This window comes from Chaetodon auriga, chromosome 9, assembly GCF_051107435.1.
Source record: "Chaetodon auriga isolate fChaAug3 chromosome 9, fChaAug3.hap1, whole genome shotgun sequence".
In the NCBI taxonomy this organism is placed as follows: domain Eukaryota; kingdom Metazoa; phylum Chordata; class Actinopteri; order Chaetodontiformes; family Chaetodontidae; genus Chaetodon; species Chaetodon auriga.
Window position 1 is genome coordinate 13,738,139 of NC_135082.1, and position 26,862 is coordinate 13,765,000.

Genomic DNA, 26,862 nt, shown 5'->3' on the forward strand with positions numbered 1-26,862 from the left:
GGCAGAGGAGGCATACGTCATTTAAAATGTGTGTTTGCTTTTATTTGAAAACCTGGAAATTACACATTTAACACTCATACGAATTATCTTAATCAATGTTAATTTAAAAAATGCCACAGTTTCTTACCTCGGATTGTCACAGTCGCGTGTGCGAAACTGTACTCCTCCACCACAGGTGCGGGAGCACTGGCCGAACTCACTCCACGATCCCCAGTTTCCATCTTGCTTTATGATGTCAGGGGTCAACCAGATGCAGTGACCTTTAAAGCAATGCTGCAACAGACCAAGAATACGGGACACGGTTGCTGTTTGGATCCATAGCGCTGTCAAATCATTCTTCTTCCACACGACGTATGTTAAAGTACAACAGTGTATAAATACCTTCCCATTCCCACACATGGTGCCATCAATGGGCGGTCCTTTCTTGGTCTTGCAGAAGAAGGGATTGTCTGGATGGCTACACCACAGCTGCTTACATGGGTCAAATGTGCGATACTGCAGGGCACAGAGAGAGACTCACTCTTACAATTAAAAGCTCCACCATACAGTGCACACGCTGCGTAACAGACTGACCTTCAATTTTACAAGTCAACCATCATGAGACAGTTGGAGTGAGACTAAACACTGAAAATAGGAAATAAAAATAGAGATGAGAAGAGAAAGATCACTACAACAATAACCACAGCAGAGTTATACCCAACAATAACAACACAGAACCTGCACTGTGTCACTGCACTGTACACTACGCTCCACTGAGAAACACACAGCCATTCATGCAAACTAAACCAAAGGATGAGAGAGAGAGAGAGACAAGACTCTCAGAATGAGACAGCCTGTGGTTTAATTGGGACACTTGGGAGGTCAGAGGGCGAAAGGTTAAAAGGCCAAAAGGTGAGGTCTCATTGACCTTTAAAATGTCCCTATGCACAGATCAAGGACCAATTTCTCTGATATGAACCATTGATGAGGATACCACCAAACTGTCCTGCAGTCCAATGTCTGAGGGGCCGTGCCCTCCTCCCTCCTTTCCACAGACTTCCCTACCCACATGACCCCAGGGGACCTTTGCAGGTCAGGGGGCGAGTCACAATCAATGGCTAGACTGTGGTAGGTAATCACCAATGACATCAGACTGGAGGATCCTAAAAGCTGAAGTGAAACATGGAAAAACAGCCTCTGTTCTGGCTCAGCCATTTCTCCTTGGATGGGAAAGACATCTTTCCAACCTTTTCCACTCGTTTATGGTCACGAGTGCGCCAATATAATGAGGCCCTTCCTGCCAGCGCTGCAGTGATTTAACACAGATTTGGAGGAAGAGAGTCGTGGTATGGTACGGCTCAGCTATCGAACTGCAGCATAGCCACTGAACCAGTGGAGTCACAGTGTTTTTAAGGGATTTTTCCATCCACTTTCTCTTGAAATGAGCATTTTAGAATCCTGCAGACTAACGTCCAAAATATGACGATGGGTAGAACAGAGAAACAAAGTACAGTAAAAACAAAAAAGAAAAGTAAGGAGCAACATTACAAACAATTACAACTTCAGAGGACAAATAGAAAAAAGAAAATCTGAGGAAAAACAAATGACGGGCCACATGTCTTCCGGGAGGTGTGGTCACCTTACCTGTGTTCCTGACTGGCCCGCCTTTTGTAGCTGCGGGGAATGGGTTTGACAAGAGAATAGAGGGTAATCTAGCAATGTGTGCAAAGCCCCTGAACAAGCCCCTTGTCAATCAAGTAACAGCCTCTCAACAGCGTGCCACAATGGCTTCACAGTCATAGAGTGGGTGAGGGTGACAGTGGGAACGTAAGATGACTGGCAAGACGCTGAAGCTGGGTGAAGCTCGTCTACTCTGTGATGTTTCGTGTTTACAAAAATACTGTTGGTGACAGGTTCATGTAAAGGCACTGTGGTATCAAGGTAAGTGTTATTGTAAATACTCTTCACCATAATTAAGATTAATAACAGAAAAAAAGAAATAGCTATGGAAACAATTACCTGCTTTTAAGCAAGATGCCAATCCCACCAGTGGCCGGGAGAGGAAAGCAGAGGACATCAGGAGAATGTGAATAGTTGTGTATGTGTGACTCTTTCATTACAATGTAGATCAGAGATAGATGTCAGTGCTGCCTTCAGAGCGCAGGAGCTCCCACACAAATGTTCCACAGTGAAAGACAGCAATTTCTGAATTAACTGAATTAAAAGTTTACCCCGACATCTCAGAAGACGCTAAGCTTGACTGGTGGCAACTGCTGTGGAATTTGCTGTCACTATGTTAGTGCCGTTAGTTAGTGTTAGTAAGCTCTAGCTATGTTAGTAAATCAGACTATGGGGATCTCTTACCGCGGTGCACATCGTGTAGCCCACGCCGAAGTCGAAGCGACACTGTTCATTCATGGAGTAGTGCAAACCAGGAAGCTGAGGCAGCGATGGCCAGTTGTGGTCAAAGGGGTCGTCACGGAGGCAGTCATAAGAACTGCAAGAGGGGAGAAAAATGTGACCAACTTTCTTAATTCATTTTCCTCCATTTATTCATGTCATTGTGCAAACAATAATTAGGACTATGATTTTAATTTTTAATTAATTAATTTGATGATTATAAATTTAATAATTTGGATACAAAACCTCAAAAACTGAAAGCATATTCAATGTACTTTTACAGAGGATTAAGAAAACCAGCAGGTATTCACATTTTAAGAGGTGTAACCCATGGGCTTTTTTGCACTTTGGCTTCAAAAATGACTTAATCAATAAAAATAGTTGCTGATTAATTTTCTGTCAACTAATGAACCACTTGTTTTAGCTCTAATGCACTTTAAAAAATGCACCTAAAGCTCCACTTTATTCACCTTGAATATAACCACACCACCTTCGCACTAAGACACTTTATAATAACTCTGGTAACTTCCAGCTAATCTCAGAGATGCAAATTCAACCTAAAATATTGATTAATGAATCGACCTTTAAAAACCCACATGATCAAATCTTGGTATGTCTGCGTGTTTGTGTGTGTGTGTGTGTGTGTGTGTGTGTGTGTGTGTCTCACTGAAGGTAGCGTCCCAGCTCTTGCATGCTACATCTGGACCAGTGGAAGCGGTGGAAGGCAGCTTGCACCAGTGGCGCCATGATGCTGCCCATGTGCACCTCATCCCCACAGCGGTTCCCCTGACCATCGTGCTCCATCCCCAGCCTGCAGACCGAGAGGGAAGGAAGAGGAGGGAAAGGAAATGAACCAGTGGAGACAGATTGGGAAAATGTAGCAGCAATTCTCTCATCAGATACTGGATGAGATGACCGATGCACCAAAACAGTCCGTCTCATATTTACTGTCTTATATATATAATATATGCTTTGTTGTCTTTTTCAGCACCACAAGAGCAGCCTGCAGGACATCGTTATGGAAAATGCACTTACACGTGCCCGGTCTCGTGCGCCACCACAAAGGCAGAGGAGAAACCATCCTCATGGTTCAAAGTGCAGCTCCTTACTGGATGGCACATGCCCGTCACCGGGGCGTACCCTAGGCAACCAGGAAGAGAGGCGCAATCAGGGTTTGTAAACTTACAGAAAGGTTGAGGTTCATTTAAATTCTTTTCAGTTTTTGCTCATTTCAGTGCAAACTTCCAATGTAAAATTTCACACAAAATGTGCACAGCTTGTATTGCCGATCCTCCTCTCAAAATAGAAGATTTTTTGAAAAACTTGCTGCAAAATATCCATACGCAACAGAATATACACATGTGCCACAGCCCAATAAACATCTATTAAAATTCATACTGTCAAATGATCTATTTATATACAGTTTCTTCAATTGACCAATATTTGAAGTCAGTCTTGAAAGATTTAAATACACATCTGCTTAAAGTATGTGCATTCATGAGATGAAACTGGTTAACTCATTTTTTTTTCCTTAAATGTGAGATCTATACAAAGATATGCATAATGTATACTCCTGACACACTGACACACACAATACTCTTTCACAGACACACACATACACAAATGTTCGCATGTTTGTGTGTCTAATCCTAACCCTAAACCGTCGGCTTCCACCCCAACATATGCCAATCTCCAACTCCCTGTGTGCTTGTCTGTCCCGTACTGCCTTTAATTGTGGGACTGTGGCGGGCCCTGCTCTGCCTATTGATTTTCTGCTGCTGAAGGCTGAGCCCAAGGGCAGCTGAAGGGCTTCTGGATAGCTGGGCCACTGCCTTTAGAGGCCTCTCCCCTGGGCCTGCCCGTTAGCCTGCACTCAGCTGCACAGAAAACCACCAACCACCAAACCCACAGTGCACTATGCAGCTGTGCGAGGCAATGGGAGGAAGAGGAGAGTTTACTGTGTCTACTTTTGAGTTTTTAGGTCCTCAGGATGGTGGGTGTGCAGTTTGGATATGTGTATAAACAGAAAAGGCTCAGAATATATTCATGTCTTGCGTTACCCTGCATGCCCGTGGGGCCAAATTCCTGTCGTGTGAGGAAGATTGCGTGGTCGTGATACTCAGCGTCGCCTGTGTCCTGCTTCTGCTGCAGGAAGGCCCAGCGACATACATTCTCCAGACTCTGAGACGGGTTCCCCAGTTCAATCAGACTCATGGACTGGAAAGACACAGACACACACACAGGAGAAGTGAGCTGAGAGGGTAATGATTATACAAAAACAGGGAACTAAACCTTCCTCTTGTTTCAGTCCTGGTACAACAACATGTTATTCAACCCTGTAGGGGGCAGTGTCACAATGTTATATATAGTCAGCATATCTTGCAAATTGCTGAGGTGTACAACACACTCACACACACACGCACACTCCGAGGGATCCACATTACTCACACAATAATGCTTAGGATCCTGTAATCTTGATGGTTTCAATAAAGAACATGAAACTGAACACCGAGTTGCCTGTTAATGAGCTATGCATCAGCACTCAAAAACTGTCCAATGACAGAATATTTGCCTTTGACTAAATGTGTGACACCGACACTCGCACACACACATCCAGATGCCAGCAACTCCTGCCATTCACCTTCACCTCTCATTCTTTTCCTCATTAGGATCTCTGCTCCCCTCCTCTTCCTCCCTTCACTCTGCTGTACAAGTCTCTCCATCTCTCTCTTCCACTGCTTCCTTTTTCGCCTCGCTTTCTACGTTTCCTCGCTGTTTTCACACATGCACAATGCACAGCTGAATCAAACAGCGAAGAGTGTGTGTAGTGTGAGTGTGCTGCAGAGAAGACATATGGCCTGCCTCTGCACAAATACCCCTTAGACAGAGTACAAGTGTGTGTGTGTGTGTGTGTGTGTGTGTGTGTGTGTGTTTGTGTGTATGTTTGTGTGTGTGTGTTTGTGTGTGTGCGTGCGCTCTATTATGTTCATCAGGTGCTTGTGTGTGTGTCTCAGTGTGTTTTTAGGCTCTTTAAAGATGTATTTATAATGGTGTGTAGTGTCTACATGTTGTGCTGGAGCATGTGTGTGTGTGTGTGTGTGTGTGTGTGTGGGTGCGCCTGCATTCAGGGTCACATAGCCAATCTGCAGGCTGTCTGGGTGCAGCTCTGTTGCCACGGTAATTGGGGATGATGGACAGCCGGAGCTTTGGCCGAAGCTACATAGGGGTTGGTCCAGAATGACCAATGGAGCAGTGTGTGTGAGTGTGTGTGTGTGTGTGTGTGTGTGGGAGTGTGTGTTTCCAGGGCTCCACTGGGACTGTAGACATCTAGAGGGGGGAGGAAGAGATAAGGCTACAGCAGCATAAGCGTATCACAGAGCACCTATCCAGCAATAAAATCATTTGTTGGGTAATCCCTGCTCTCGCTTGCTTTATCTCTCTTTTTCCCTCTCTTCCACTCTTTCTCTCTTGTTCCCTTCAGGCAGATAGAGTTACAGGCAAGAAGAAAAGGATGCTACCCCCATCGTCCGGTCTCTCTGTTTATGAATGAGGGAGGGCTATCATTGATTGTTTATCTTTGCCTGGACTTCCCATGATTCTGTGCTGCAGCCTACTGGGAGGAAGGCTGATTGCATAACGGGCAGACTTTCTGTGTGCTTTGGTGCTGAACTGTGAAGGCGTGTGACTTGGAAACACTCCCCTGGGACGCTGCATGCTTTTAGTTCCTCTTTTGCTCAGTCCACTGGAATAACAGGCTCCGGGCATCAGTGCGTGCTGATGTGTGTGCGTGTTTATATGTCTGTGTGTCTGTTTATGGGTGTGTGTGTGTGTGTTTGTGTATGACTTGGCTGTTCTTAGTGTAGGTACTTAAAGCGATTGTCTCAGTCGACTTTTCAGGAGAACTCATGTCTTGTCGGGTCTTACCTTGCCGTAGCCAAGCATGATAATCCGCACCAGCACCACATTGATCTTTGCTCCCAAAGACTGGTCATGATAGATCTCATTCACCTGGAGTCACACAGAAAGACACAAGAGGGAACACAGGTCTCAGTAGAAGAAATGCAGAAGATTCCAACCTAATATGTAAAAATTTCAATCTATTAATATTGATAAATCTTTAGATTATACTTTATAGATCAGTTATAAGCAACCTTGGCAGGCTGTGATGGTAGTAATCGATTAATTAATGCTCACAAGCTGCCAGGTCTGCTGTTGCAAGTGTCACTATGTTCATTTTTTCTTTATAATAATCCATCAAGTCTGCAGTTATGAATGTTAATAAAAAGTTAAAGGAATAGTTTGACATTTTGGGAAATGCCATTATTTGGTTTCTGCCGAGAGTAAGATGAGAAGATCGATATCACTCCCATGTCTATACGGTACATAGAAAGCTATGACCAGGAGACGGTTTGCTTAGATCAAGGGTGAATTTTGAGGAAACAACCAACCTGGCTCTGTGCAAAGGTAAGAAAAGCAACCTGTTAGCCTTTCTAAAGCCCACTAACTAACAGGTTATATCCTGTTTGTCTAACTTGTACAAAAACTGAAGGTAAAAACAAGTTGCGGTTTTACAAAAAAGTTATGTGCAAGACTGAAACTATTTAGAGTCACAATGCTAAGCTACGCTAACCAGATAATGGCTGTCCCTTCATATGGTCACATCAAGTGTGACAGTGGCTTTCAATGAATGGCCTTTGATCTACATGCTCTATAAGTCCAAAAGTTGATCTTATAAATGTCTCGCTTTATAAACCCTATAAAGACTTATCAAACATCAGTAAATCTATCCATTCATTCATAAAGGGTGCCCTATTAGAAAGTAGTTACAGTGATATGAGACGAGAGGAGAAGAGAAGGAAAAGGGAGAGAACAGGGAGTTGAGGAGTGCAAGGAACTCCGTTTCCCATGAGCACAGATGGAGAGGAGATGAAGGAAGAAAGATGCAAAGGAAGGAAAGAGCCTAATGCAAGGAAACAAGGTAATGTGTGACAAGGGAGATGCAGAGAGCATTATACTGGCAAAACACACATACACACACACAAAGAGAAAGAGAAAGGGAGAAAGAGAGAAGGCTAAATTGCCGCAGGAGTTGAGGCCTGCTGTCCTCAGTGGCTGTGTGTGGTGCCTAATGAGGCAAAGGGATGTAAAAACAGACAGCCGTAATGAGATGGCTGATGGACATGCTGTGGAGGAAGAGACACACACATATTCTACACACACACACACACACACACACACACACACACACACACACACACACAGAGAGACAGGTACAGAGATGAAGAACAAAACTGCAGACACACCCAGCGAGAGAAAGGTAGAGTTGAGGAATGCTACGAATAGAGACAGAGAGGCAGAGGGAGAGAGACAAGAAGCTGAGCAGAGAGGGGAGAAGGAGCACAGAGGCACAGCGAGAGAAGAGAAGGAGCCTGAAAGAGAGCGGAAATGATGCATTCTTAGAAAACAAATGTAACGCAGAGCTGCAGCGAAGGCTTTTTAAAGAAGAGAGGAGACATTTGGTGTAACCTGATGCTCTGTTCCATACGTGGTGTAAAGTCGGAAATTCCGGGATTCTATTAGGAAAAATCCAGTGGACTGATCCTTCAAGACAGATTCCTAATTTGTTAATCACACACTGTTTGGAATAAATGTTTTGGATTCCATCGAAATGTAAACATGGCTGCGACGTAAGGGCTTAACAGCTTTACATCATTTTCAGGAATCTCAAAATAAAGTCATGTTTGATTTCCAGCATTGGCCTGTGCGTTATTAGAAACATCTGTCTGGCAAATGAGCAAATATATGACTTAACCTTCTCAGATGTTAAGTTTGTACACTGAACAAAAATACAAACGCAACACTGAACTCAAAGATCTAAAACATTTTCTGTATACACAAAAGACCATTCTCTCTCAAATATTGTTCACAAATCTGTCTAAATCTGTGTTAGTGAGCACTTCTCCTTTGCTGAGATAATCCATCCCACCTAACAGGTGTGGCACATCAAGATGCTGATTAGACAGCATGATTATTGCACAGGTGTGCCTTAGGCTGGCCACAATAAAAGGCCACTCTGAAATGTGCAGTTTTATCACACAGCACAAAGCCACAGATGTCGCAGGTTTTGAGGGCGCGTGCAATTGGCATGCTGACTGCAGGAATGTCCACCAGAGCTGCTGCCCGTGAATTGAATGTTCATTTCTCTACCATAAGCCATCTCCAAAGGCGTTTCAGACAATTTGGCAGTACATCCAACCGGCCTCACAACCACAGACCACGTGTAACCACACCAGCCCAGGACCTCCACATCCAGCTTGTTCACCTCCAAGATCATCTGAGACCAGCCACCCGGACAGCTGCCGCATAACCCAAGAATTTCTGCACAAACGGTCAGAATCTGTCTCAGGGAAGCTCATCTGCATGCTCGTCATCCTCATCTGGGTCTTGACCTGGCTGCAGTTTGTTGTCGTTACCGACTTGAGTGGGCAAATGCTCACATTCGATGGTGTTGGGCACGTTGGAGAGGTGTTCTCTTCATGAGTGAATCTCGGTTTTCACTGTTCAGGGCAAATGGCAGACAGCGTGTGTGGCGTCGTGTGGGTGAGCGGTTTGCTGATGTCAACGTTGTGGATCGAGTGGCCCATGGTGGCAGTGGGGTTATGGTATGGACAAGCGTATGTTATGGGCAACGAACACAGCTGCATTTTATTGATGTTGATGAAATGTTTTTTTGTGTATATAGAAAATGTTAAAGATAAAATGATATAAGCGGTTTCAGTGGAAGACATTATATGCGAGGGGAGTCGAGCTCGTGGCCATCCATTTGTTGACAGAAAACTGATGAGGCGCAGATTTAACAAGTCTCTAGCATGGGTCAAAACACTGGATCCTACACTTCCCACAACTCCCCATTTTCTTGCATCTTTTGTTAAACCCTCCCTTCCTCGTCTACAGTCACATCTTTGAAACTGCAAGCCAAAACTGACATTTGTCGAATCAGCAAAAAATTCCTGCAGGACAATTCAGTTTTGCACAATAGCTGAATAATTCCTACAGGATGGCCGCTGACACATATTCCTGATAAACCTTTTTATATTCCTGAGGGACTTTTTTGTGCATTGTACAACTCCTCTATATTTAGTAGATAGAAATTATATTTGACCTTTCGGGGAAAAAGAGTATAATCTGAGTGTGAAGTGGTGGACAGTAGTGAAAGAAATACTCTGATTATTTTCTTTGGTAAAAGTAGCAATAGTAGCATGTAAAAATACTCAATTACAAGTGAAAGTCCTGTATTCAAAATATTGTTCCAGAGGTATTATCAGCAACTTATTATAAAAAAAAACTTTGTCTTTTTACAGTTGTAATTTCTCAAAGATGATCCACGACAACATGTAATATTTTATAAACTGAACATATGTTTTGAATGTAAAATTACAGTTGTCAGATAAATATGGTCAAGTTAACAAGTACATTTCCCTCCGAAGTGTCCTGGAGTTGGAGCATAAAGCACCATAAGATGGAGAGTAACTGAAAACTGTACTTGTAAATGTATAACCCAATATCACACCAAAGCACTTAACAGATCTGCCGCTCTGTCAACACATTCTCACTCCCAGCTCATCACATACGAACGCTTGGTCAGGACCCCTTGGCGTCACTTTTGAAGGCACTCTGCATGGGGACACAGAGCACAGAGTGCCTACTAAAGTGACGCCAAGGGGTCCTGACCAAGCATCATTAGCATCATTTTTCAACACGCAGGGCTCCATGGTCACCTTATGGAATATACAACGTCTGGTTGGCAACGTTCAATTGCATTTTCAAAATAACGCCTGCCGAGAGCAATAATGAACACGTGGTTAAAGCTGTGAAATGGTCACACTTTGGTTCGAGACATAAACAGCAGTCTCCAGTCTTTGTTTGATCCATCCAGCCACTCCACCTCATCCATATGCCCAGTTTGTTGCTCTTCATACCACGTTTGTCCTTCGCTCCTGCCATTATCGCCCCCTGCTTCACTTTAGGTCAGCCAAAACACGACACTGACACGCTACCTTCTAGTGAATCGGCCGGTCTGACATGATACTGGGATGAAATCTAACTATTTCCACAACTTAATAATAAATGCAGTACAGTATACAACCACAACCTATGATCTTCAAACGAATGAAAGTTTCTTGCTTTTAGTTCTGTGAGGGAAGGATGGAGGGGTGGCAGGGAACAGTTTCAGAGTGAGGGACACAAGGGAGGACACAAGGACAAGTTTTCTTTTGGCAGCCTTCAGTCCCATGTTTGGGATGCTCCATTAACACTTTACAAAGATACAGAGTTGCTAAGCAACCACCAAACAAATACAGAGAGTGCTGTTGTCTCCTCAGTTTAACCCTGTCTGAGACTCCCTGTGTGAGTGTGTTTCTGTGTGTGTCAGACTGTGTGTGTCTGTAGTTTTTATCTTGCCTGTCTGGCTACTTACTGGTATTTCTGTCTCATTTGGTAACATTTGTCTCACTCCCTCGTTATCTTGGCAGGCTGAAGTATACATAAGGAAGTGACACAGCGACTCTGTGTGTGTGTGTGTGTGTGTGTGTGTGTGTCTGTGTGTGTGTGTCTGTGCATGCAGCTGTGTTTGTCTGAGATGACGGGGACACTTGGGTGGGTCGGTTCAGACTTGGCCTGATCCAGCCCGTTTCCTTGATGACTGTTAGGCCAATTGGGGGCGGTTGACTTCCAGGTGAGCGCTAATGCTAATGTGCTAATGAGACACTCCCACATGGAGACACACACTGAGGCAGCATGTTGTCCTTTAGGTCCCAACTTTAGCTTGAGATGCAGGACACTCAATGACAGATGAGGCACAGTGATTCATAATCTCTCATCTCATAACACACCTGCATACTCACTGAAATGTGCTTCTCCATGCATGCAGACATGAACACACACACACACACACACACACACACACACACACACACACTATCAAAACACACACACAGAGTTCCTTATTAAGAACTGTACAGGCATGTCTCTCATTAATGCTGCTGGCTGTGCTCTGACGTTCTGAAGGGCGACGCCTGGTGTCATTACTTACTACCCAGGCTACAGGTAGCCTATATTTGTCTGTCTCTCTGTGCAGTAACTAATGCAGGCCAGGTCAGCAAGGCACAGAATCATTACTATCAGATAAATAATGCAGCCGGGGCCTGTCACTTAACTCTGGAAGAGGGAGGACAAAGAGAGAGAGAGAAGGTAGGAGAAAACTGGCAAAGGAGGAGCAAATAGTGATGTCAAAGGCGCAGTAATCAGTAATTGCTGAACTGCATAAATTGTATATGTAACTCAAATGTTTGACTTAAAAATGAATAACGAGGACTGTTTGTTTATGCAAATCATTATTAGAAATATAGGCTTGTTTTACTCATGTTTATGCTAATAAACCTTTCGCGGCATCAGAGAACATTAATAACTTGGTGCATTTACATCCTGTTAATCAGATTGTTTTTTCGATTTCAGTGTCGTGTTGGAGATTAAAGTCTGAAGCATGAAAAGGAAGGAAGGAGGGCACAGGGACGTTAACTGCTGCAAAGGCAAAACAAACAGGGATAAGAGAGAATAAGGGATTCAGACTCAACCCAGCAAGACTGTGCAGATCTGTCAGAGGGCAACAAGAGGCTGGCACCTCATCATCCACAGGCTCACACCTACAACACATTTAGTATTACAATGACATATAAGGTACGAATTTGTCTATTTCTGTCTGGATTTGTCCATTTCTTTGCCCTTACTAAGACTACCATGCTCATGGTGGCTTAAAATACAACCAAGTTAGCTACGTTAATATGAATCTGAATATTTTCATACACTGTGCTTCTGTGTTTTAATCGGCTCAGCGTGGAGAGTGAGCACCATTTAATAAGGCAATTAAAATTTGTGCGGACACAATTTGAAAATATGCATTAAAAACACTTTCAGCTGCTGATGAGACAGAACTGAGTCATCAAATAAAATCTGGCTGGAGTGCTACATAAATTAGATAAGACTTTGGACAGCTTTTCTACATCTTCTTGTCAACACACATGAGAATATTTAAAAACTGAGACCCAGCATTTGAGCTCTCAGTCTGACAGTGCTCCGTACATATCGGTGACACTTCCAGCTAACAAGGTGTCTATTATTACCTGGACCACGTCTCCTTTCCCTGCTCTTCCTACCACAACTTAATATGATGTTTCCCTGCCTGCTGGAGCTTTGGTACAAACAAGATTGAATGATATGCACCACTTCCAGACACCTCTTACAGAAATTATGCTGTCACATACTGAAGACACACACACACACACACACACACACACACACACACACACACACACACACACACACACACACACACACACACACACACACACCTTTAATCAGCAGCGACTATTCATCTCCATGGAGAGTGTGATTAACACCTTGCAGCACTCCTCTAAAGGTCTCCATTAATAGGTGAGACAGACAGGTAGACAGACTATCACCTATCCAACACCATGATCTTTGCCACAGGAAGATTACTGCACAATGGCCTCCACTTGGCATTTGGCACACAACATATTTTACAGGGTTTACCACAACATTGTTGCTACAGCTCTCATGTGTTTAAGCGTCCTTATCAGTCCCCTTTGTCACCCATGAGCTCCAGGCACAGAGCTTCCTGTATGGCCCCCCATTTCTACTCCTGTTTTCCATTTTTGTTAATAATTTTCCCCGTTTGTGTCGCCTTCTTTTTCTCTCTCCTCACGTTCAACACCTCACCTTTATCAGAGTTAACTGTAAATTAACGTACAATTCCAATATTTTTTTCATGTACAAACATTTTCTGTGCATTCTTCAGTTACTATCACTCGCTATAAAGCAAAGTAACCCAATATGACTCTACTTTCCGAAGGAAGAGGAAGCTTATCGGAGCAGGTCCTTCAAACTGATCCATATGATGGTTTCCTGATCTGTCATCACTATAGATCAGGTTTGGCTAAAATGTTTTGATTAAGATTTAGGAAAAATTGGGGCTACAGTTAAAAGAAACCTGTGTTGACTGTTAGCAAGTTACACCGTTTGTTAAAATTAACAGGAGGCAAAAAATAGAAAGTCTGGTCAGTTTGACATCTCAGGTTCAGAGGTCATTCAGCAAAGTTCAGTCTTTAGCCAAAAAGGTGAAGAAACCTCCAGTTGTCCGACTTTGCCCTTAATCTGTGCCTGTCCTCAGATCTCTTTAATATCTCTTCAATCATAGAAATCCATAGAAAAAGAGGAAATCCTCATTTTAAAATCTATTGTTGAGTGAGAGGGAGAAAAGAGGAGGAGCAGCCTCTTTCCTGCGAACCAGTTTGCAGAAAATGAATGAATAGGCTTTAACATTAACCTGACATGCTCTCCATTTTTGACATAGGTCCTTTTGGTTGTACAATGTGCATCTTCATTCATGTCTTTGTGCATATATCTACATGCATCCTCATCCATTTTGAAATGTCTGGTCAATAATTCAGCATTGCGGTTTGACCCATTCTTGTACATTGAAGCAATTGAACAAAAATGCAACTGGGGGAGGGAAGTTAGCACATGGGAAAGGAGTGGGAAGCAGAATTACCAATACACACATTTGACTCAACATACATATAAACATACACACACGCGCGCACACACACACACACACACACACACACACACACACACACACACACACACACACACTTTGACACCTTGATTGAACTCTGCAGACAGGATTTAGTGGTTTTCTGTGGGAGCGCTTTGATGTCCTGCAGACAGCAGTACCGCCCCCTATCCTCCAACACACGCACGCATGCACGCACACACACACGCACACACACACACACACACACACACACACACACACACACACACCCCTACAGACCAAAGACCAAACTGTCCACCTTGACCCTGGCCCACACTTCAGCAGTCCTTCACGCAGACAGATAGAAAGACAGAGAAACAGACAGACATAGAGGGGAAAGACGCGGAGAGAAAACACAAAGGACTCTGCATACTTTGTAGTTTTACAAAATAACCTTTTGTACTGAAAAGCAAGTACTTTATTTATCCTTTAAAGTTGGCTGTACAACAGTGTAACAGCTGCTGCAACAAAGGACAGAGGATCACTTCACACACACACACACACACACACACACACAGAAGCCTTTATGTCAAACACACTCCATTCAGCCTGGAAGTAAGGAGAGAAACTGGGTAGAGGACTTTGAGCAGAGAAGAAGCAGGTGGAAGCAGTAAATACACTGAGGTGGGAGAAGAGAAGACACATCATCACATAACGGTGTCAAAACAGCGCCCTTATGTCCTCCTAATGTCTTCTTTCAAGGAAAGGGAAATAAAGAGAAGGAAGGTGTTCCTATCCTTCTGTGTCACGCTTTTACAATAACTCAAAAACCTGTCCAATAATCCATATGAGAGCCTTTAGAAGGCACCTGTGGAAAATATACATTGTCAAATCATTCTCCTTATCCTAAATTTACCTTGTATGTCTTCTCATACAGATGTGTTATCACTCCCATTATACCTGCAAAGTTTTTTTTTAACATTGTTGAGGATTTGTTGCCATAAACTACCCAAGTTAGGGAGGAGTAACGATGGAAAGGGGCTCAGTGTGGAGCGACTCAGTGCTGCTGCGAGTCTGGGTGACTGAGAGAAAGACAGAGAGGGAAAGAAATAAAACAGAGAGAGACAGAGAGGGAGAGAGAGAAGAGCACACCCATCCTGAAGTGAGCAAAGCAAACTTTCAAGAAGAAAGTCGCCCAGATGCCACGCGTGGGAGGCAGCCCTTATTTATTTATTTCTGTTTATCTGGCTGTCAGTAATTTATTCCGAATGCGCTGTTTAAAATACTCCTTCTCCCTCTGACTCTCTGTCGCTTCCCCACAGATTAGAGGGGGGCTGCGACAGGGCTGCGAATCCCCTTCTCCTATATTGTCTAACAAATATCTAAAAGGGGAGGCAGAGAGCACAGCGGCTCTTGTTGTTTCTCAAGCGCTGAGCTGAGACAAAGAGGTGTGGTAGGATTTGTTGCTGTATGCTTGCACCTGCTTAACAGTCGGAGATTGGTTCCTTGCGCAGTGGGTCTCAATACAAGCGTAAGCAAACAGCAGCGCGCACACACACCGACACGCACACATGAATGCGCGCGTGCACGCGGACCAATGCGTGCGAGCAGCACTCTCACCACAGGTTTAATTTGCAAAGATTAAAGTCTGCAGTGTGTTCAGTGTCACACCATCACACAAACACATGTGCGCGCGCACACACACACACACACACACACACACACACACACACACACACACACACATAAAACAACTGGGAGTTTGAGTGCTTGGCTAAGTGTTGTTGTGGCCTGGAGCATACTGCCTGCTGTTTCTGCATCTCTCTCTCTTCTTCTCTCTCTCTTGCACACACACACACACACACACACACACACTCACAATGAATGATGACATGACACAAAGCCTGATGAAATGATATGTAGGAGCCCCTTCAGAGTGCAGGGCTCACCTAACACACACACACCACACACACACACACACACACACACACACACACATACACACATACACACACACACTCAAACAAATGAAATCTCATCATATTCAGATAGAGAAGAAAGGATTACCTGCAGCTGATTGCTGGATGAGAACATGTAGGAAGGGAATTGAATCCTCATTCAGTTGGTATGTGTGTGTGTGTGTGTGTGTGTGTGTGTGTGTGTGTGTGTGTGTGGTGTGTGTGTGTGCGTGTGTGTTTTACCCTCTTTCTTTGACCTCTCTATAACTTACTTCCCATTCAACTCATATGGAACAGTTTTCTTATTTAATTATTTTTTAAAGCAGGTCAACGCAGGTCATTTTCGGGCTTCATGATGATGCATTTATATGTTCTGTGTCACAGCAGACTGAATGTGTGATGTGACACCACAGATCTAAAATGACCTTCGCAAATGTCCCATTCTGCTTTATTTATGTTTCACACAGCATCCCAACTTGTTTTGGAATTTGGGTTGTGTCTAACTGTGCGAGCCACCAGCACTTACAATGTTCATGAGCGTGAGCAGGTACTTCTGGACATGCTCCTTCCCGTGAAACTGGACCACCGAGTCGTCGACACCCAGCAGCACCTCGATGTTGTAGGCCCTGTCCAGGCTCTGTCTGCGCATTCGCCCGGCCCGCGTGTGGTTGATGCTCTGCTCCACGCCGCGGTACAGCGACTCCAGGTCCATCAGACCACCGAGATCAGCGCCTGGAGATAGACAACACACATAAGAGCTGTGCCACTTACATATGCAGTGAGACGGGTCTTTAAGGTGTCAACGATTGGCACATGAACTCGCAGGTTTCAAGGATGAAGCGCAAGGAAAAAAGACCCGCTGTCCCTTTTATTTGGAAAGTATAGTTGATTGAAATGCTGGTCTACAAATCTCATTAAATGACATCCAACTAATTCTATGTAATTCTCTACAAGGATAGGGCATTTTAATAACATAAGCATATAATCTGTGATAAACTGCAACCAGCCAGAAGCTTGGACAAGCACCAGGTCAGCCAGCATCATTCAGTGGATTAAACCTGAATTATCTGTTGCCGCAAACTGAGCTGAACTCAAACTAAAGCCAGACTCTAAATCACACAATCTCTGTAGCTCTGCACCACTGTGGCACACTGAGTATTAATTAAATCATTGGAAAGAAACAACTCACAAACAAACCTTAACGTTTATCTATTTAAAGCTCAATCAAGTATGTCCCAACATTTACCAAACGTAGGTCAGATTGTTGTGAATTGCCTTGTTTCTGAGCAGAAATCTGTCTGTAAGTGTTCCGCTCAGCCAGTGTGCATCTCCACCTGTCCGCCTCTCTCTGTGGTGTTACGCTGTTGTGATCACTTTTGTCGCATGTTTGCCGCGTGCCACACATTCGTGTCTGCACATGTGTATGTGAGTCGTGCGCCTGCACGTTGATGTCTGCGTGTCTGTCTCCTGTTTGCTTTCCAAGACACCAGTTGACGGGAATCGAGCATGTGTGTCCCTTATAACTGGTGGTAACGGTGCGGCTATCCTACACAGATCCTCTCCTAATCAACCAAATATTTCTACTCCCATCTGAATAAAAGCAGCAGATGGTGCTTGCTAAACACATGGATTAAGACAGCTCCCTCACACAGGGGCTGCCCACCCTGCTCTTTTCTTGGCTTGCTACATGCTGGGAAAAAATTGCAGATTACACAAGAAACTCAATTTGAGGTTATTCAGAGTGTGCAACCTACAGCGGCCTGGATTCGTTCCGATCGCTAATCACTCCTCTGGTTTTGCCTACACAGGTGTGTCGGACAGCGTATTGTTCTGCTGCAGTCCTGGCTCCTCAACGACTGTATTAACTTTAAATGTCTAGTCTGATCCTGTTTCTCTTTTTCTTGGCAAACAGTCACAGTCAGTGAGGATACGGAAGATAAATTGTCCTGTCTCCAGAACCAAGGCCATCCTTCCCTCACTGGCTGTCCTCCCTCATCACCCCCCCTTTCTTTCATCCTTCTGGTATGTGGACACAACGTTACCTTGCTTGTACGGAAGCTGCGGAGGGCCAAGTCATGCAGTCTTGAACATGTGGTCTCAGTGGATTCAACAAAGCACTATCCTCCCCGACTCCAGCCGTGGCCTCCCACAGCCAAGGATGATACACAGCACAGCTCATGGAGCGGCGTGTGTGCAAGTGTGTGTGCAGGAGCTTGTGTGTGAGTACTCTGTGGACAAACATTTCCAATTGGGCTATAAATCACTGTTCCAGCAGGAGCTTTAATTTAGCCGAAGCTTGGGTGCGGGGCCGACTAACTGTAATAGATATGCTGCTTTTTGACTGTGGAGCTTTATTTAGAGGTGCTGGGTGGTGAGCTGATTCAACACGTGGCATGAGGGACAGGCGGCGCTTCGCTGTTTTGACACGTACGATTAGAAGAAGTGTTGAGCGGAGGGAAGAAGAGAGAGGGAAGATGCAAGACGAAGATACTGGGAAGACAAGGGGAGAGAAAGAGAGATCTGCCACCTTGTCTCCCAATCAGCAAGGGGCATCCCGCTTTCCCACTCCCTCTTATGCAACGTTTCCAAGGCAACGGGCTCATGGGTAAAACAACGACCGCGTGGCTAATATTGGCTCCTGAGTCGCTAGCAGAATGAATCTGGAAGTCTGAATATGATCCCATATCTGCCCACATTCCAGTGAGTGACAGAATACCCACATAGAAAGAGAGGGGGGGGGGGTGCAAAGATGGAGACTAAATTCTCCTCTCATAGTCTTGTCTGTCTCTATATTAGAGATTTTTGCAGCGCACACTTTTGTTCTGTTTCATATAGCCGTTTCTCTCACACACACTGAACATTTCTCCTTGTTAGTAAGAGGAAGCCGAATTTCAAGCGGTGCACTTCGCAACAACCCTTCCTAGTTAGAGCTGCCTTTAACGAGCCTGATGTCATAACCACACCATCTGCTTTTAAAGACAGGTCCAGATATTTTTACCTTTTGCTTATGTAACGTTGAGACAAAACGCGGAAAGAGAAAAATTCTATTGTGTTCTCACTTTTAACTCGGCGCCTTCGCAAAATTGCAGTGCCTTGAAAACTGCGAATGAGACAATGCGGGGACATTGCATAACACGGGGCCACAGCTGTATGGTAAGTGGAAGGAATAAGGTAGACATAACTCAAAGTGACACTGGCAGAGTGGGAAACAAGACGCGACTAAACCAAAAGGTTGGTATAAGGGCTTGACCAGGTGGCAAGCCCGAACTATTTAAACTGCTCCGTTTCATTGCACCTCTGTCCTTGCTTACACTCTGCTAGAGCACTATTTTTCTCTCGCTTCAGCTGTTTTGGAGCAAGTTTTTTTTTTTTTTTTTTTTTTTTCTTTTTCAGAGCACACTGTGGAGGAATAAGGTGCAAGAGAGATTGAGGGAGGCGGTGAGGGAGGTGAGAGGTAGAGCTGAGGGGTGTGATGGATGAGACAGAGAGATGAGAAGAGACCAGAAGGACCTTGGGTGTTGTGAGTTCCGCTCCGAGCTATTGCAGTGATAGAGAATATCGCTCTCTTGTAGATGCATCCGAGTCTGTCTGTGTGACTGCGGGCGAAGCGTCGGGGCACGCCGCCGTGTTTCTCACAGCAATAGCTTACATTAGCCTCTGAAAATGATATCACTCTCAACCTACAGATAGGGGACTGATCGTAACAACGTTCATTTTTCCTGTCTTTCTTCCTCCGGCCGCACCTCTTACCTGCATACACACACACACACACACACACACACACACACACACACACACACACACACACAACCCTTCACGTTCCTTCCTACCTGAAACTTTCCTTTCCTTTTCCTGCCCATTCTCAATCCTAATTTACATTTTCACACTCCCATCTGTATCGCTATATATCAACTCCCCACCTCCACCTCCTCACACACACACACACACACACACAATCACACCAACCTCTCGCTCTCAGTTTTCTCATTCAGGTGGGGTATAGAGTGCGGCCTTATTAGGAGACAAAGGTTCTTTGTCTTTCAACCTTTGCAAAATGTCAAGAATGTCTGGTTGCCCGCTGAATACGAGGTGGGGGGAGCAAAGGGTTCAAGGGAGTAAGGAGAGACTATAAGCCACAACAAGAGGGAGAGAGAACGGGGATGATAATTCAGGTCAAGCCGCATCTTTCTACTGAGCAGGGCTCTTTGGTTTAAGGTGACTGTTTGGCAGTCAGGTGTGGCACATCGCTCTGCTCTGCATTCGGGAGATCTACTGTATCATGACTGACTTTGACCTTACAATGGTCACTCTGGCCACCTCAAGGTGGGTGTGCACAAAGGTTTAGATTTGGATGAGTTTGCATGTTGCAATATGTTTCATGGTCCTCCCACACAGCAAAATAACTCATGTTTTTGTAACACAGAGCCTCATGAATTTATGTAGACTCAGTACAGTATTTACATACACACAAAAATAATCACCTGTTGACAATACATTTATTTATCAGGGTTGGTTGACTGGCAATACTTTTATTGCAACACCCAGGTGGCATCTAATACAGAATAAAAGAGACAGACAATAAACAAAGAAACAGTCTCAACTGAAGTCATCACAGGCAGTTAGAGGCCGATTATTGAGAATGGTCAAAGCGGGAAAGCGTGTGAAAGCGATTAAGTATGCTGGGTTCGAACTTCTGTCTCGACCTCTCTTTGGTCATTCTGTACACAACTACGAATGACAGGAGACACTGTCCACAGGCACTATCATAGCAGGCTTTTTGGAACAGCTACTAAAACTTTTGCCTGCTGAGGTCAGATCGCCCCTGCAGTTCCTTTTGAGCACACCCTGGCATGACTTTAATGTAAACACAATTAAGTCTTATTAGCTATTTGAGAAATCCGATGGTTTGTTTCAGTAATTATTGTGAAAACATTGCCTATCATGACATAGTATGATAAGTGTTACACATTAATAACATGTAAATTGTGTACTCAAGTGACTTTGAAAGTATCTGTCTACACAGTCTTCCCTCAGGAGTGATTAAAATCTTTAGTCGTGTATTTTTGTTATTTTTCTAACTCAGTCCTGACTTATGAGTGGCAGCAGGAGGGGGTGGTGGTGCAGAGATGGTGGATTCATTAGTGCTCACCTGAGTTCAAGGCTGTCTGCCCAGAGGGAGGCACAGCTAACCACACATATGAACTAATTTACTTACAGACACGTCTTGGTCACATAGCTCAGGCCATGGACATTTTGTCTCCCCGCTGACAGCTTTATGGGCTGTCAAAGTGATGAGTGGCTCGGACAGCTGACTGTTAACGCTGCCGCTAGCATCTGGGCAGGTAGCGACACGCTACGCTGTCCCACACAATGTCGCCGTACTGACTGCTCATTATTTTGAAGCTGCCATATGACAGCTGTAAAGGCTACAGAGTGTGGAGCACAGAGTGAACTACGCTTCCTATAATCATACTGCCGTTAATTATTTAGATTGGCAATCAGCAATCTAATTTTACATGGACAGCTCCCTGAAGACCATAATAATTATTCATACATCAAGCACTGAACTTTGTCCATTTATTAATAACCGCTTTAGGTTAGGGCTGTTTATTTTTAACTGTGATTTCTATAATGCTGATGAGATGTTTTGAGTGATCAAGCCTCGGCTGCGAGTTTCATGTCCAAAGATCCATGATATATAGGCTGATGCATTATATCCATCTGCGCTCCCTGAAGTGGAGCAGAGGACCATTTTTAATATTGCATGAAGCAGCCTTTATAATCAGCAGGCGAGAGGGCCACCTATCCTCGCCGCTGCTTGGTGTGTCTATGTGGATTTCTGGTGGTTCGGGAGACAAGGCAACCTTTAGTTCTCCTCTCTTACATAACTGTCTGTCTATCAGAAACACACAGGGATGTTGGCTGCTGGGGAAGTGCTGTGGTGCACACCGATTCCCCCTGTGTCCTGCTGTACCACGGTTTCATTAGCTGAGCTGAGCCATTTCTTCCTAAAGTCTCCGATGCATTGCAGAGTTACCCACACATTCAGAATGCAAGGCCACCAAATCAAATAAGTTCTACTGCGGATTGAAAATGACAGAATTCCCACTCATGATTGCACATGTTGTTACAAATGAGCTTAAATTAAGTGGTGATATTTCAAAGGCCGCATGGAGCCCAGAACCCAGAGCCCAGAGCCCTCCTCTTGTCACATCAATAATTACAGCAAAGAAGAACAGCCCATGTAAACATCCCAAACACATTTCAAAACACAGTAATCCAATCATTGCCATCCACAGAGGCAATATTGTTAGCAAAGATCAATCTTGTCCCCAAAATCTCTCTTCACACTGTGGTTGGGTCTACAGAGCTCGATGTAAACTGGAGAGCCTTAGTGTCCAATAAGACAGCAAAGCCAGGCTGATATAGGGCTTACTGCAGGTCTCATCCAGTCTGAAACTGACCTGTCTGAGTGCCTGTCTGCCTGTCCTTTCCCGTGTCTGTCTAAATCTGCCTCAGAAAGCCAGACATTTATAAAGGTCTCTTATGAAATCAAAAAGTAGGAAAACATCTCCAGCCATGACAGGGCAGCGAAGATAAACACATAACAGCACCAGTATGCAGACTGCAGCGTATGCAGAGGAGGCACATTCTTCATCTACATCTCTTATTTCTGTCTTATCAAGCTCCGCTGCTCGTCTTCTTCAAGAAAACTTGTGCAGCGATAGATCAATCTTGCTGGGAAACAGTGTGTGCATCAAGAGGGAGATAAAGAGAGAGAGGCTGACAGCAAAGTGCAAGGTCCGGCTCCCTGAGTACCCATAAATCTCAGCAGAGACAGCCTCCCGCTGGCTTGAAGGGTTTGCGGCCCCCTTGCGACCTCTCCCCCCAACTCTGCAACCTCTCTCCGCCTGTCACCTCTCCCCTTCTGTAACCTCATCCTCTAATCTTACAGTATATATCAACCCTGTCTCCTAAAAACTATGCATATATTCAACCCATTTTTGACAGCAAATATGTCTTGTATGAAACTTAATGCTGCCTGGATTATGTTTTCATCAACAGAAAGAGGAAATATTTTTACTGAACGTACCTGCAAGACATATACAGCAATTTTCACTCCCTTCATTTACAGGCTTTTGGCAGACTAATTTGTATATGAGCAGTGTGATGCGTTTACTAAGACAGCCTTTATGAAAAAAAAAAAGTTTGAAGCTATTTAAAGTTGCCTGAGTTGAGGGATGAGGTGACTTTTTTTTTATATTTAACTAATGTGATGATACATCGCATTAGTTACAGTAACTGTCAGTGGCTTGGTGGCCACTTGGGGGCAGTGCAATAAGAGGTAAACACAACACACACATATCACCTTAAAAACTGACTAACTGTCACTGTCTTTTAGCTCAGTTCTGTAAGGTGGGTTTATCAAAGCTTATGCTGAAAACAACAGAAAACCAAAACTGAGCTCTGCAGACATGAAAGGAGGCGTAGAGTTGGTTGCAAATTCATAGAAACAGTATTGATTATACCAACATCCTGTACTCGCCAACCCAACCAAACCTCTTCGTAATGACTTCTCTGCACTGGGAAACCATTACCAATCAAAATAATCCATACATCAATTACGTTGTGTGACAATCGTATTTAGCAAACCAAATCTGAGTATATAAACCTCGGTTTTAGAAGCGTCGTTTACATCCATACAAGCATTTATCTCTTGCTTGTGCTGCTGTGCTTCCGTTGCTCGTCACCTCTGCCCTCTAGCGTATTCAAAATGGCACTAACTGGCTCATCAGTCTGCAGTGGTTTGAATAAATGTGTTACTGATTGGCTGTGAGATGGACTGCATGTTCACTATTCTTTCACTGGGATGTAACAACTGTATATGTTCAGATCTTATGTAAAAAAACAAAATAACAAAACATAAATATATGAAATCTCGTTTCCGCTCCTTGATTCTCCTTTCTCCCAGCTCGTATCCTTATTTCTCCTTCCTTCACCCATAGCCCCAGGAAATGTCCTGTCCTGTCCTGTCCTGGCTGTGAAGTACTCAAAGAACAGCCAACGCCAGCCACCTGAGACACCCAGCACCACAGTTATTATGACAGCCCAGCCAGCCAAACATCTGTCAACCTGAGTACTGTAGGGATGGAGAAAGCGGAGGAGGCGATGTAGGAGGAGAGAGGGGAGGGGGGGAGCAGAGGAGGAGGAAAAATAAAAGTGGAGAAGGAGAAACATGACAGAGGCGAGATTAAAACAAAAGCAACAGAGGTGAGAAAGGTTTGGCTTTGGGTTCCATCCATCCTGTGACTATTGAGAGAAATCACTTGACTGCATGATTCCCTTTTCTTTTTCCACTTCTTCATTAGAAAGCAGTATCTTTTCTTTCTTGTGAAGTCAGCTGGTTTGCTAATGTTTACTGACAAACAAACAGACTATTAACACACTATAAACAGAGCTCATATCGTGCTACAATAGACATGAAATAAGTGCCAATGGAAATGCTTGACACTGAAACACAGGTGTTAAACAAGGTGTGCAACAGTCCAGGTACTATAGTCACTCCTTCTCTTTGAGTTTACTGACATATCTACATCCCCCTGTCTGTCTGTGTCGTGTTAACACCTGGATGTGATGGACCAGTAAATACTTGTCCCACAGGTAAAGCAGGTGGGAACACCCAGATAACAAAAGCTACGACAACAGCTCACCTGCGTGAACGGCTGACATAAAAAGCAAATGACCCAACAGCTTACAGGTGTTTCAGCCTACAAGCCTGCTGCCCAACGACCACCTGCAAGCTCTTCTTCAAGTGCTCCTCTCTCTTTCCATTCTACCTTTGTCCTGCTTCCTTCATTTCCTCTTTTATTTATTAAATGTACCTTTGAAAGTGCTTTTGGTAGATATGGAGTAAGAGCGGATGGGGGAAGGAGAAAGTCTATCGAAAGGTGTGAGACAATATGTATGCAAATGCTCTCTTCGAGCAGCTCACCAGTGGAGCTGAGCCTGCCTGCCATAGGGCGGCAGGATGAGGATTTATCATCCAATAACACCTCATCATAAATGATAATGATAAACACATAAGCCAGGCTGCAACATACTTATACACCATCTCTAACCCCAGCCACATGAACAGGGTAGTAAATCAGCAGAGATATTGTAATGTTTTTGACAATTAAGGCATGGAGTGCTTTAATACAACAAAGACTTGGACACAGGGAGGTGAATAAAAATAAAAGTGTTTTGGCGTTTAAAAACTGGCATGCTCTTACACCAAGAATTATTACTGCCTAGTCGGCCCACAAATGCACAGACGGAGTCCTTTTCAATTGCACAGCGCTCGAGCCAGACGGGAGAGAATTAATAAGGCACTACAGTGTATCGGTGTTACTAAATTGGCGGTGTTTCATAACAAAGTCTCTCAGAGAAGTTATCAATTAGAAACAATTAAAAGACCCATTCATCATCCTTACAAAGCTGGCTGCGTACAGGGAGCGACGCTGACAGAGAAGCTGATGAAATGTAATCAAAACCGTAATCGGCGAGCGCTCTTTAATGGAGGTGAATGTTGACAGAACCGAGGTATGTTTATGTAAAGATCACACCTCCATCTAGCTCCACTGGACAGAACACTGTGCGTGTCAATCAAACAAACACATGGCCACTGAAGCGAAATCTGTGCAGCGAAGGGGGAGAAAAAACAGGACAGGAACAGGTTTAAAGTCAAGCTGTGAAGAAGCTTCAAAACATGTTAGAAGAATCACACAAACAAGTCCACCCTTAGGTCCTTGGCGATCCTTAGTGCGGCATGCTGGTCTATCTGTGTGCATTCTGCTGATCGACAAACAGTTTCCTGCGTTGCTTCCTTCCTGGAAAACCCTCAGTGAGCCTTTCCCATATTAATGTCCAGGTTATCAGTGCTCTGTTGGTAACCAAGTGAGATAGGATCTTAATGCAAAGATGCACTGGGGGAAAGCAAGCCCTATCCCATACGCAATATATCTCTGAACATCCGACTTCCCCAGCTCTCGGTCCCCCCAGGGGCAATCCTGATGGCACAGGGTGAGGCTACACCCCCCACCTCACAGGCATATGGCTAATCAATGCGGCCTCTTCCGTACAAAGGTAACTTTATACTTGGGTAGGGAGGATAGGGGAGCTACCAGCGCGGCCTCCCTGTCTCTCTATCCTAATGAAGCTCCCAGGTAATCAAATCACTGTACACACAGGCAGATGGCCAATAAGGGAACAACCACCGGGGCTCTTCGATGGGATCGCGACAAAGTTTTTTGAACTTACCAATGAGTCATTTCTCCTTCTCTCTGCATCTATTTACTGTCAACTAAAACTGATTGAACATGTAGCTACATCAGATTAAAATGCTCAATGTTTCATTTATTTCTGTGTGTTTTCAAGAAGTTTGACGCAGAAACAGCTGAGAAAACACTATAAACTGCTGATCTCTAAAGAAGGCTGAAGATGCGTTTTCATTTGCTGGACTGGACTAAAGCTGTGAAGAGAGAAGAGATATTTCAGGCATCCAGGGTTTCTGGAAGTTAATGTTCTGTTCATTGTCTGGATAGACCCTCTTTGGACCCCCTTAAAGCAGTGCCAAGCCATTGCACCATCCAAATGGCCAGAGGAGTGTGGCGTGAAGTTTAACAGACCTTTGTCACAGAAAACATTGTGGCTTGTCAAACACTGGTGCAGCTAACAGAACAGATTAGTTCCACCTGTGCTTCCCTGCTTTGACGAGTCAAAATGTCAGCTGTGAAAAATTTCAATGAAACAAGTGTTTTGACACTCGTAGCAAATCAAGACTCTGGTTCAAACAATTTATTCAGAAGGCAAAACAATATTCAGTACAAGTTTAAGATGGACAGACTTTTGACAGGGAAGAAAAGAAGACAGCGA

At 44.2% G+C, this 26,862-nt stretch overlaps 1 protein-coding gene across 1 annotated transcript in view; it reads right to left on the reverse strand.

The window, feature by feature from the left end:
• LOC143326084 (A disintegrin and metalloproteinase with thrombospondin motifs 2-like) overlaps positions 1-26,862 on the reverse strand; it is a 110,151-nt gene that overhangs the window by 12,034 nt on the left and 71,255 nt on the right. The window contains exons 4-12 of the mRNA XM_076739557.1: positions 16,475-16,680; positions 6,304-6,387; positions 4,440-4,596; positions 3,415-3,520; positions 3,047-3,190; positions 2,344-2,476; positions 1,624-1,653; positions 382-495; positions 128-273 (exon numbers count right to left, since the gene is read on the reverse strand). Coding sequence (XP_076595672.1) covers positions 128-273; positions 382-495; positions 1,624-1,653; positions 2,344-2,476; positions 3,047-3,190; positions 3,415-3,520; positions 4,440-4,596; positions 6,304-6,387; positions 16,475-16,680 — 1,120 coding nt within the window. The remainder of the gene's footprint in view (positions 1-127; positions 274-381; positions 496-1,623; positions 1,654-2,343; positions 2,477-3,046; positions 3,191-3,414; positions 3,521-4,439; positions 4,597-6,303; positions 6,388-16,474; positions 16,681-26,862) is intronic.